Here is a 12,945-nt window from a genome sequence, read left to right on the forward strand (position 1 = left end):
GGTATTTTTGCCAAGTGATTTCTAATTATGGAATGTATCTTATTCTGTAGTTCTTTTGCAAGGCAGAAATAACAAATTTTATAAAAATCCAGAAAGAACTCACTCACTGTGAGATGAACTTGACACCTTTTGGAATAACACAGGTGTGATCCACGTTGATTTTTGAGCAGCATCAACCCAAGGCAGCATCTCACACCTCCAGATTTATATTTTGCAGTGGAATCTGGTGGTGTTTTCACGGGGCCAAACTTTTATTTTTCCAGCAGAGCCACAGCCTGGGTGTAGCAGAGCAGGGCTGACAGGAAAGGTTTCCAGTCCCCTTGCTTTGAATGTGAAATTGTATGCAGGGAATCAGCTGCTTATCTGCAACCAGCAGAGCAATCCCAGTGCTCTAATCCAGGGTTTAAATGAGTCACTTCTAACTGGTGAGGCCTGGAAAACTTGATTCATCCCTTGGCCTGTAGTTGCCTGTTGGAGTGAGCCAGCCCTTGCCAGCCATCCTCAGCAGAAATCACAGACAAGGGCTGGGCTCTGCTGCTGGAAAGGAAGAGTCTGGTTTTATCACCTTCATAATCCAGGATCAAGATCTTACAAAGTAAAATTATCTCTGCTTTCCAACTTCTTTTTTTTTTTTTTTTTTTTTTTTCTTTTCCCCTCCTAATTTAGGCTAAACCACATGCAGGAGTGTTTTCCTCACCAGCAGTAGTTTGGCTGCAGACAAAAAGCATTTTGAGTAAAGGTCTTTCCAGTGAATAAATAAATAAAAGACTTCTGCATGAAAAAAAAAAAAAAAAAAAAAAAAACACCAAGTGAAATCTGTAAAAAATGTGCTTCTAAGTGTTGTATATATTTTTTTTTTTTTTTTTGCATTTTCAGTGATGAGAAGTGTTAGGAGGTGTAAATTGGGGGAAGGGGAGGTCTGCTAATGCTCAGAATTGTAACAGGAGTTTTCCTGGATATGTTTGGTGACAATTGGGCTGGTTTGAGCAGTGCTGGTGGAGCACTGATTCTCCTGAAGGATTAGAGCTGCCAGGCCACAGCTTTAATTGTGTTTGGAAAACTCCTGGCTCAGAAACAGAAGCACTGTTGAGTTTCAGTAACAGCTGATGTGGCCTCAGTTTGGGCAATGGAGTTTATATCACCTCTGATTTTCCTGGGCACAGGAGAGGGGCTTGGAGTCCTGTCCATTTCCTTCAGTACCAAAAGCTAAAAAAGCCCAAAGCTGAACCCTCCTGTGAGCCACATCCTGAAGCTGCTGCTGTTAAAAATTCACCAGGTGAGATAATCTTCAGAGCTCAGCTTTACCATTCCTGTAGGAGAATTTGTGAAGGATAAATTTTGATAAGAAGGGGAAAAACAAAATTAAAAAAAAACCTTTAAGCAGAGCTGAGTGCAGATAGTGCCAGTCATGAAACATCAGCAGCTGAGCTTGGGAATCATTCATGGCTCTGCATGTTCAGTGACTGGAGAATCTGCTTGACAGCTCACAAAATGAATTGCCTGAAACACCTATCTAACAGATTTATATCTTTATTTGCACTACCTATAACTCCTTTTAGGATAGATGCACAGCTTAGCCCACTGAGGAAAAAAAATAATTAATACAATCATAGAATAATTTTAAATTGGAAAAAAACTTGTGGAGATCTCTGGTCCAACCTCACTTCCAGGCAGGACCAATTTAGTTTGCTCAGACATTGTCTGGTTGAGTTTTAAATATCTCCAAGGATGGAGTTTCACAACTTTCTGGGACCCCTGTTCCAGTATTTGACAGCACTCAGTGGGAAAAAATTTCCCAATAACTCACTGGAATTTCCCTTCTTCCAGCTTGTGCTCATTATCTCTTATTCTCTGACTTTCCCCTCGTGCTGGGGAAGGCTGTGCAGTATTTTTGTCAGAATCCCCTTCTCTCAGGCAGGTGGGTGGGACACCAGGTGGGGTTTTCACACTCTGGGTGTAGCTGTGGTCATAAATAATTCTGTGTGATGAGCTCAGAGGCAGCAAAATGTGCAAGTTGTGTTTGCAGGGGCTGGGGACTGAGGGCAGCAGTGCCTTCCCTGTGTGCTCTGGAGGGCTCTTTCTTGGTGCTGCAGGTGATTTTGGAACTTGGGAGTGGGTGTTTGAGTGCAGGATGGTTCCAGAGGAATCTGGAATAAACTAGTGCTGAGCCAGCTTGGACAGGGCTTGGTGGAACTGGAAATAGGTGAAATTTAAGGTTCCTTCCAACCCAAACCATTCTGTGATTCTAAATCCTTGTGAAGGCAAAATTCATCCAACCCTGGGCTCTTTTTGGGTCTCTGATTTTCTCAGGGGGTGATTCCAAGTGAATGCCAGTCCCAGGGCTGGGGTTGTGTGTTTGGGAGCAGGTTTGGGGAGCCCTGTCCATTCCAGGACAATAACTCAGTGTCCCAGAGCTCATCTCTTCCTGTCTGGTGGCTGTGCTCTGTGTGCTGGGCTCAGCCCCAGATTTTCCAGCACTGGGATTACTTTTCTTTCCGTTTTTCCCTGTCATTGGGCAGCAGGAACTCTGCAGGCAGAGTGCAGCTGATTTCCCTGGGACTGCCTCTGCTGGGCTGCTCCTCCTTGGGAGGAGAACTCTCCTTCTCCTTGGAAAACGCCCTCTCCAGATGCTCCAGTAGGAGCTGGTGGGAGGGAGGGAGTTCTGACTGCACTGAAAATGCCATAAAAAAAATAAAAAAAAAAATAAGGCAACTGACAGAAGAGAGAAGCTGTCCTGAGATTGCTGCTTTTTGCAAGGGCTGCAGGAGGCAGAGATGAAGTTCAGAGGAGGGGTAAGGTTATTTAACTCCTTTATTTAACTCCTTTGGTGGCTCTGCAGCTTTCAGAGGCTGGGTGAGGTTTATTTAACTCCTTTATTTAACTCCTTTGGTGGCTCTGCAGCTTTCAGAGGCTGGGTGAGGTTTATTTGACTCCTTTATTTAACTCCTTTGGTGGCTCTGCAGCTTTCAGAGGCTGGGTGAGGTTTATTTAACTCCTTTATTTAACTCCTTTGGTGGCTCTGCAGCTTTCAGATGCGTGGCTGGTGTCAGAAGAAGAGAGCAGAAGCATTTTCAGAGTTTCAGCAGGAAAGGGAAATGCTTTGAGAAGGATCCCTTCATGGGAAAGTTATGTGAAATTGGTTAAAACCCCAGGGAATGCCTGTTTGGAGGAAAAGCCAAGGTGGGAGTTGGGAAAGAGGGAAGAGAGGAGGAAAGCTGAGCTCTGCTTTAGGAGGGGAGAAAGGTGGAGCTTTCACTTGGCACAGGGATGTGGAGGGACCATCCTGGAGCTGGGCTTTGCTCAGTCCTTCCCAGGCTTGTGTCCCATTCCTGCCATCCTGGGGAATGGCAGCAGGTCAAGGATCCATCTCCACTCTCTTCCTCCAGGCTGTTGTAGTTTAGGAAAACTTGGTCCATGTTTTAGCAGCTGGCCCTGAGCTTGGGGAAAGGAATTGGTGACAAAGGATTGAGAGGACTGGGATTATTACCTGGAAAAAGAGATGAGGAGGAGAGGTGGAAAAAAGCCCAGAGAACATAGAGCTGCTTTTTGTGTGTTGTAGCACAGGAATAGGGACACTGAGTTAAGCTAGAAGTTGCCAAAGAGATGCAAAAATTGTTTTCATACGATGAATAATTGGGCAACAGAATTCACTGAGTCTGGAAGATGCTGAGGTCAAGAATGATGAGGGACTGTTATTTTAAAAGTGTGTGGGCTTTTGCCTGGATAAGAATGCTCAAGGCTTTAACTGGTAAAGTGACCAGATTTAGGAAGAGAAGGATTAAAAAGTCACTTCTGTGGATTTGAGCAATTCTGTTAAAGAAGAGCATAGGGCTGGTGTATCCCATCCAGACCCTTGCCTGTTCTCCCAAATATTCTGGTGCTGACACTGAGAAGGTGATGAAGGGAAGGGGGCAGATGTTTGGAGGAGCTGTGGAGGTGGCAGGGCTGCCCTGGGTGTTTGTGCACAGCTGAGAAGGGCTGGCAGGGCACAGTGACAGCCTGGGTGTGCCTGGTGCTTTTGGAGGGAGCTGAGTGTGTGGGAGTGCCCTGGGAATGCTCTGGAGTCCTCTTTGGAAAGTTTGAGTCTCCAGAGCCAAGCTGGGGGCAGGGGGGTGAGGAATGCATGGGGCATTGCCAGTGTGCAGGGAGTGGGGCACAGGGGGTGCACAGGCTCTGCCTCTTGTCTGAGCTCCTGCCACCCCTCACCTGCTCAGCTGAGCTGGAAATCTGCAGCAAAGCTCACTGGAAGGGGCAGCAAGATGACATTTCACCTATTTGTAATGCTTTTTAAAAATCTGTCTGTCCTCTGAAGCTGCTGTGGGATGCCCAGAGCTGTGGGCACATCTCTGCACCAGCAGCACCTTGTGCCATCTGTTCAGGAGCAAAAATGTCAGCTCCCTAAATATAGAAATTCTGGGTGTTTACTTTTCCAGCCCTGGTTTGCCTTGTTCATTTTTCTTAGTGCCCTTTTATATTTAGCCTGTTGATTGAAATATCATTACCCCTCTTAAGGGTAAACATTTTTCCTGTCCTTCAAATCAGTTCTTACAGCTGCCTTTTCCTTTTCACTGCTAATTGCTTATTTCCTTACTCATCCTCCACAAAGTAAAATCTGGGAGGTATTATTGTGTTATAAATATTGAACAAATAATACAACAAATATTTCAATTTATCCCTAATCAAAGTGTGGAAAATTTCAAAATAATTACTTTTCAAGAATTAGTCAAGGATATAGCATTTCTGTCTCTTTAATATAATTTTTTTGATCAGTGTTCTGGAGTTCCATCCTTCATCTGTTTAGGAAGGGAAGTATCAGTTCTGAGTTCCCTGACTCCAGACATTCCATTGCTGCTGATGTATTGCTCTAAAAGAAGAAAGAATAAAAAAGTAATTATAAGAAATGGTCCTGGAGTGGCAGCTGCAAGTTCAAGTTTTTCCCTTTAATTCTGCTGGTCTGGGTCACCAGAGTTGTCACCTGGGTTGAATCCCAGTCCACCTGACAGCTCTGATTGTCCCAAATTATCTTTTGGGAAATCACTTAATTGACCTTACATAATTAAAAGCAAAATATCAAACATTTCCTTTTGTTATTTAATTTTTAAACTAAACAAGCCAAATACATGTCTTATCAATTATCATCTCAGCTCAGGTGGCTTCAGAAAGGGCACACAAATCCACGTGGTGGCTGCAGGGGATTTTTTTGGGAGCCTCTCAGGGACCTTCCTTTCCCACCCAGCTGTTGGCAAACAGAGAATTGTGTCCCAAATGATTCTCAGTGGGGCAGGAGGATCCTGGTGGCTGCACCTCAGTCTGTCAGGGCTTTGCTGGCAGAATCCCTGATTCTGCCCCACTTCCATCATCCTCATGATTTCTTTCCCCATGCAGAAGGAAAGAGGAGCTTTCCCACTCTGCAGTTGGGAATTGAGCCTTGGACCCAACAGCTGATTTTTGTCTGCTCTGCTGTCTGGCCCACGTTGTGTCCCAGCCCTTTCCCAGGCTGTAGAATGAAATAGAAATCAAAGGAATTTTTTTTTTCTTTCCTGCAGCTTTGTCATGACAGTGAAGAATGTCCAACTATCCACGAGACAAATGTTTTTTAGCTGCCACCCCCTAGGAAAAGTTTGTTCTTGGTTCAGGCTTGCATTGTCTTCCAGAATCTAATCTGAATTTCCCTTCCCACTCACATTTGCTCCTGGCCTGTTGTTCCGTTCCCGGCTGTGGAACTATTTCTGGAGCCTGCAGATCAATCATCTTGCCCTTGATACCCAGATAAAGGTGCCTGCCACTTCCTGGGGCTGCTCCATGAAGTGGATAAAACCCAATCTGCAAAAATACATTGCCAGGAAAAAATACTGCAAGATGCATTTTGAGGTGTTGGAACAGAAATTCTCTTTATGTTGTGAGTTTTCTTTCTGAGTCAGTTGTGGGGTTTCCCTGCTCCATGCAGGAACATTCACTTTGAGAATTCCAGGTGTTTTCTCATGGAAAGAAGTGGAAATTACTGGTACTGCCTGTTCCCTCAGAGTGTCTGGAATTGAGTTTTAAACCATTCCCTCTGGGAAAACCAAGCCTGCTCCACGTTGGGTGTCCTTCCCTTCTTCCAGCCCAAATCCCCCCAAAGTGCTCAGCCTGGCTGACTCAAATCCTTTGGATTTTGCTGTGCAGAGCAAAAGGTCCTGTTTTTCATTTCTGAGGTGTATTAGTTCTCCATGTCCTAAGCAGAGGAAAAACTTTATCAGGCTTTGGCACTAAGCAGAGTTTAAAGGAAAAATATGTGTTTACACCTTCACAATCCCATGTCAGCGATTTCCCAGTTCAGTTTAGGAAACTCCTTGGTACAATCTTGAGTGGTTTTGTGCTCCCAGGAGCTTGGAGGTATTTTCTGGTCTTGTTGACTCTTGCATGAGCACAAAGAAAAGCTGGAACCCCAGCCAATGTAAACCTGGCTCTGCAGGCTGCATTCAGCAACCAATTTACACCAGTGGAAAGCCTTTCCCAAAATTGAGTCCCAGGGCAGAAAAAGCCATGTGGAAGCAGTGCTGTGGTGCTGATTGCACTGGCCAGGTCCCCACCATTCCAGAGGGACATTTCCCCTCCTGGCCTTGAGCCACTGTTGTGCTGACAGCTCTGGAGAAGGCATTAAAAGCCAAGAGTGGGTTAAAAGTGTGGGGATGAAGCCCTGGGAGCTGCACTGTGGGGTGGCTTTGGGAAATGTGGTGGCAGGAGTGACTTTGGGCACTGTGGAGGGCAGGGACCCTCAGGACAGGGGTCAGCAGGGTGGAAGGGGACACTGGGGGAGGCACAGGCACCAGGGGCAGCTGGAGCTCTCTCAGCTCTGTGCCATTCCCTGTGTGCAGCCTGTGCTGGGTGTGCCACTGGTGCCTCCATCCTACAGAGGTCAGGATGCTCTGCCAGCCCTCCCTTCCATCCCTGTAGGGATCTGTGAGGTGGATGTGGAGCTGCCCTGACTCAGTGTGCTCCCTTTTCTCCTTTCCCTGCCTCTCACCCTCTCCCAGTGCCACAGGGAGGTGATTTAGCTCAAAACCTGGAGACAAACCTACCAGATTCTTTTTTCCTGCTCTCTGCTTTGCTGGTTGAGTTGCACTGGTTTAGTTTGGAGCCTGCAGGAGGGATTTGATGCTGAGCTTTAGGTTAAACCCCACCTGCCTCTTAGGTGGAAGTTTCCCAATCATTTTTGCTGAATCCTCCTGAGCTGCAGTGCTTCCCCATTCCCTGTCCCTGGCTGCACGTGGCACCAGTGTGGGAAAATGACCTGGATTAAAACAACCAAAGACTCTGAGTGTGTTCTAATCCCTGTCAGATTTCCAGCCTGTTTATTGCCCAAGTCCTGGGCCAGTGCAAACCTTTGGGTTTATGCTCTTTTATGTTCTGCAAGCACAGTAATGGCACAAGCCATTAGTAAAGCAGAAAATAAAATAAAAAAAATATTTTCAAAATAATTTTCCAAATATCTGCATCAACAATCAGACCATAACAACCACTATCAGCAGTTTACAGCTTAAATCAGTTTTAGCAACTGAACTGAATAAATAGTTCATCACACCCTTTTAGCATGTGTCCTTTTCAGGTTTTTATGAAAAGGATTAAATATTTAATATATATCCAAGGTAAAGGATATCTAAGGATATCCTGTCTATATTCTATAGATATCTAAAGGATATCTATATCTAATATATATCTAAGGTAAAGGAGCATGCCATACTTCTCAAAACAGCTGTATCTTCATTATTAAACAAATCTTTTTTTAGGGTGCAGCTGCATAGAGATCCTTCCTCAGTGTCACAGCAGCTTCCAGAAAAACTGATTTCCATGAGGAAGGCTCTGATCAAACCCTCACTGCCTGTGTTCTCCCAGTTTTCTGGAATATTCTCCCTGCCACAGGGCTTTCCAAGCTCATCTCTTACCTGGAGCAGAGGATGCTGTAAATGTGTATCAGAGGTGGATTAGCACAAAGAAATTCATCCCCTGCTAAGGCAACAAGGGAATCAGTGTTGTCCATAGACAAACTGCTTTAATGGTTAATTAGCACCACTGTACCACATTTAAACCCCCAGACTGGGTTTTTTAGCATTAATTTACAGCCACCAGATCTGGTGTCTGCCTGCTAATGGAAAATCACCAACATTTTGGTTATTGTAATTTATTCAGTGCCTTACTGCCACATTCATCATTCTGTAGGAACATATGGTCATCACTGTGATTATTTTTTCTTAAGTAGTGTTTTCCCTCCCCACTTCCTTCCTTCTGCATGACTGTTCTGTTTCCATTTTGCAGAAAGGGTTTATTTTCACCTCCTTTTGTGGCCCATCTGCTGGTGTCAGTGGCAGTGAAACAGTTAACCCTGTTTGGAGCTGGTGGTAGACTTGGACATATGCAATAAAGCAAAATGCTGGCATGGAGCTGTGCCCATTGCTCAGCTCTGGATATATTTACACTGAACTCAGGCTTGGGAGGGTAAAAGACAGAGTAAAGTTTATATTCTGGAGGATCTGACTGCATCACATCCCCTGGGCACATTAAATTATCTCCCAAAAGCTGCTCTCAGTCCCTTGGTTTGGCTTTTGTCTGGGTTCAGGCTGGCTGCAGATTGGAGGGGGTTGTTTTGTTCTCACGGCGAGAGGCTGGAGTTGAATGAGGAGACAAAATCTGGAGGAAACCGAAAGTTCTTGGCCTTAAATGCCTGTCCCAGAGGAGGCAGGAGTGGAATTTTCTGTGCTGGGATGGATTGGCTCTTCCCTGCATCACACAGCTGGGATCACTTTGTCCTGCCTGCAGGGAGGGGCTGATGAAAGAGCTGCTCAAGTGACGTTTTCTGTGAAAATCTTCAGGATTCTATAAACTGGGATTAACTGGGTGAGGGTGGAAGTTTCCCCTCAGTCCTTGTTGAGGCAGCTGTGTTGTAAATTTACCCATTTGAAAATGAGTTATTTTCTTTTGGTTTTTGCCTTTGTTCTCATCACCTTGGCCAAAACCTGCTCTGGGATTGCACTGCTCTGATAGAAGGATTCCAGTTTCTGGGCAGAGTTTATTTCTGTGTGATTTATCTCTGTTTTCCTTTCCTTATCTCACCACCTTCCTTCTCCAAGGGTTATCCCTTTTCTCCTCACCTTGGCAAAAAGGGTAGAGACAACTGAGCATTTTGCTGGAGCTATGAAGGACTTGGCTTGGAAAATTTTGGCTGTTTTAGAACCATTACTTCATGACAGTATCTGCAGAATTCCTCCCAGGCTGGGTCTTTCCAAGCTTAGAACTCAGGCCTTCCAGACCATGAGACTAATTGGAAAAAATAAAACAGGAAATCAAATGATGTTTCTTTGTGGTGTTTGAGCCATTAGAGTGGGTCTGGATTTGAGATTTCCAGAAGGAACTGATTTTCCTATCTGAAAACTGCTGGGTTCAGGCAATCACTTCTGCCCTGGCTTACAGGGAGGTAGCCAATTAGAACTTGCAGAAATAGGCAAAACTGCATTTACTAATCATTCACCCAATCAAAAAAAACATTTACCAAGAAACTGGTGAGTCAAAACTGCAGACTGAGGGGATTTGCACCTGTTGTGACCCAAATTGATACTTCAGTGACTCTTGTTTTTATCACCTGAAGTTCAACAGAATTTCAGGTAAATGTTCTTCCTGTCCAAGGCTGGGTTTATTTTTCTCCCTGCACATCATCAGTCCTGTGGTTTGACCACTTTTACATCTCAGGAAGGTGCAGAAAGGAGCTCAGTAAAAGTCATCTGCATCATTGTGCAGGTCTGGCATTCCCAGTTTGGGGTGGGTGTCTGGGATTGTTGGTGCACGAGCCTGCTTGAGGAACAGACCCCTCTGGTGTTTGTGCAACATCCCAAAATATCTCTTAGTGCTTTAGGGAAATGGTTTAGGAGAAGGGTGCTGCTGTGAGCATTTGGCAAGGTAAGAAGGGTTGAAGAAGACAAGGAAATGCAGGCAGGGCTGGGGCAGAGGGTTCCACACATTGTTCCTCTGGCTCCTCTCATCTTCTCCATCTCTGTCCCCTGAGTAGAGATTTCCCCAGCCAGCAGCCACTGAGTCACCCTGGATGCAGATTTCCCCTCCCTGCTTTGCAGTGAGGTCAGGAGTGCTTTCCACAATGCTGTGTCTCACCCACTGGGGCTGAAAATGTCACTTTTAACAGGGGCAGGGGTGGGAGTCTCTGTGTGCACCTCGGTGTCAGGTCTAAAGTCAGAAATGCCCTTTTCTCATTTCTTCTCAGTTTTCTCAGGATTTTCCCATTGGGTGCCTTGCTGAAGCTTTTAAGTTGGTCAGCAGTGTGAAGCTGTTTGCTTCTGAGATGAATCATCATTAGTCAGAAAAGATTCCTTACCTGGAAGCAGCTTCCCGTTGTGAAACCAGAGAGCAGAGAACACATTTCAGTGTCCCTGGGAAAGGAAATGCAAGTTTTATTCTCTTCACCAAATGTTTGTTTCTTTGATTGATTTGAAGTTATTGGGACTTCAGCAGTGATTTTTCCCCAATGCTGATTTATCTTCCCTCAAAGCAATTAGAGCAGTGCTGTAATCACCGTTTTCAACAGCAGCAGCGGGATTGTTTTAATATCCCCCTTCAATATCTCATTTTAATATGGTTATCCAAAGGTAACTGTGGTTCTTGTGGGCTCGGGGAGCTGCCTGCAGACCCTGAGCCATGGCCATTTCCCTGTGTTTTGTCTGCAGGGGCTGGGAGCCAACGGCATCAGGCTGAGCATGGAGAGCGCCCTGACCGCCCGCGACAGGGTGGGCGTGCAGGACTTTGTGCTGCTGGAGAACTTCACCAGCGAGGCTGCATTCATTGAAAACCTGAGGAAACGCTTCAAGGAGAACCTCATCTATGTGAGTAGCACAGGGACAGTCACCAGTGTCCCTCAGAGACTGGGCTGTGCCTGCTGCAGGGGCTTTGGGGTGCTGCTGGCAGCTCACAGCCTGTGGGTGCTGCTCACGGGTGGCTGTGGGACTCACTGTTAGGACAAAAATGTGATTTTTACTGGCTGAACCCAGATGGGGCAGAATTAAACCTGCAAAGCCCTGCATTCAAACCTGCTCAGTTCACTCTGCCTGTGGTCATGGAAGGGCCTCTGTGCCCTTAGATGTGAATTTTGGGGCTCTCTGGAAAATCTTGGGACTGTGGTTCTGGTTTGAGTGTGCAGTGAGTACAGGATGATGACAATGCTGGTGGGTAGCACAAAGCACTGAGCAGATGTGCTCTAATTCCACTTAAATCACAGTGCAGCTGATTATTTCTTAGGCTTTCTTTCTCACAGCCCGTGGGTGCTGTCACTGGTGGCTGTGGGACTCACTGCACTGCTCCTGTGGGGTCTGGTGGCACTGACAGCACTGAAAATCCACCTCCCACCACATTCTTCCATCTCCTGCACTCACTCACTTCCACCAGCACCAGGCTTGAACTGGATCCTAAATGTTCATAGGAATAACCAGCATTGTGTCTTGCTGGAAGCCCTAAAAGCATTTGGGAGGCTTTTTGCCCAGCAAGGATAACATGGCTGGCACAGCTCCAGCAGTGCCCCTCTCCCACAGCTGAGTTCTCTTCCCAGCACCCTTGCTCTTGCTTTGCAGCATCCCCAGCCCAGCAGGGCAGGTATCCACCCCCAGGCACACCTGAGCTCTGCCTCCACACCTCCTGAAACCTCCCTGCTTTTTTTGTGTGTGTTTTTCAGACCTACATAGGCTCAGTGCTGGTGTCTGTGAACCCCTACAAGGAGCTGGAGATCTACACCAAGCAGAACATGGAGCGTTACCGCGGTGTCAGCTTCTACGAGGTGTCCCCTCACCTGTGAGTGGCTTTGTCACTGCCACCCAGCTGGGACACCTGAAAAGAGACAAACAGGGCTTTTCCCTGTCCCAGCTGCAGCCCTGGGTGCTCTGGAGGGTGTGGTGTGAGGCTCTTTCTATTCCTGTTCCTCTCTCCAAAGAGGATGAGTTGCCTTTGCAAGGAGCAGTATTTGGAAAGGGAGTTGGTTCCTTCCTGGCTGCAGGAACTGAGTTGCTTACCCAGCCCTGGCAGGACAGGAGTTCATTGTTCCAGGGTTATTTGGGGTCTCTGTGTCCAGGGCTGAGTAGGGGAAAGAGTTTCTGGTGTGTGGGGGTTTCTTTCCTACCTCTGCTGTTCCTGCCTGACCAATATTTATCTGGTATTTCCCTTGTTGCTAAGATACCATCAGCCTGTTGGAACAAGGAATGTATTTATTTACATGGTCTGGCTTGGGGAGCTTTCCCAATTTCCCATTAAAAAAAAAAAAATAGTTTGAGGTTTAAAGTTATTTTTGAAAGCGTTTGGATTTTTTTTTTTTTTTGTCAGGCTGAAAGATAAAAAAAAAGAGACCTGAGGCCACATGGCTTCAAAATTATTTTTTTTTTTAGGACTAAGGGCCAAATTCTGAGCACCTCTTGGAGGGTTTTTTTATGTTGTGTTGTGTTTTGCTGGGCTTTTTTTTTTTAAGAGATCTTGGAAGAGTAAATGATATTATTTATGAGCAAACTATCTGGGTTGTTTCTTATTGCTGGCACATAGCCCAGGAGAGTAAACAAACCAGAATGTGCTGCAAGCACAGAGAGAGGGAGAAACACAATTACTTGGGAAAGTCTGAGCACTCGAATTTGGGTTAGTTAGGACAAAAATGTGATTTTTACTGGCTGAACCCAGATGGGGCAGAATTAAACCTGCAAAGCCCTGCATTCAAACCTGCTCAGTTCACTCTGCCTGTGGTCATAGAAGGGCCTCTGTGCCCTTAGATGTGAATTTTGGGGCTCTCTGGAAAATCCTTGGGACTGTGGCTCTGGTTTGAGTGTGCAGTGAGTACAGGATGATGACAATGCTGGTGGGTAGCACAAAGCACTGAGCAGATGTGCTCTAATTCCACTTAAATCACAGTGCAGCTGATTATTTCTTAGGCTT

General features: G+C 45.9%; 1 protein-coding gene across 6 annotated transcripts in view; it reads left to right on the top strand.

The window, feature by feature from the left end:
* MYO1C (myosin IC) overlaps nt 1-12,945 on the top strand; it is a 49,605-nt gene that overhangs the window by 19,584 nt on the left and 17,076 nt on the right. For 4 of the 6 annotated variants that reach the window (XM_079324963.1, XM_079324964.1, XM_079324967.1 and 1 more), the window contains 2 exons: nt 10,710-10,865; nt 11,708-11,823. In XM_079324963.1, the coding sequence (XP_079181089.1) occupies nt 10,710-10,865; nt 11,708-11,823 (272 nt within the window). Of the gene's footprint in view, nt 1-2,630; nt 2,793-10,709; nt 10,866-11,707; nt 11,824-12,945 lie in introns of those variants that run through there. The other 2 variants (XM_079324966.1, XM_079324965.1) reach the window with 2 other exon arrangements.

The sequence above is a fragment of the Erithacus rubecula genome (genome assembly GCF_903797595.1).
Source record: "Erithacus rubecula genome assembly, chromosome: 22".
Lineage (NCBI taxonomy): Eukaryota > Metazoa > Chordata > Aves > Passeriformes > Muscicapidae > Erithacus > Erithacus rubecula.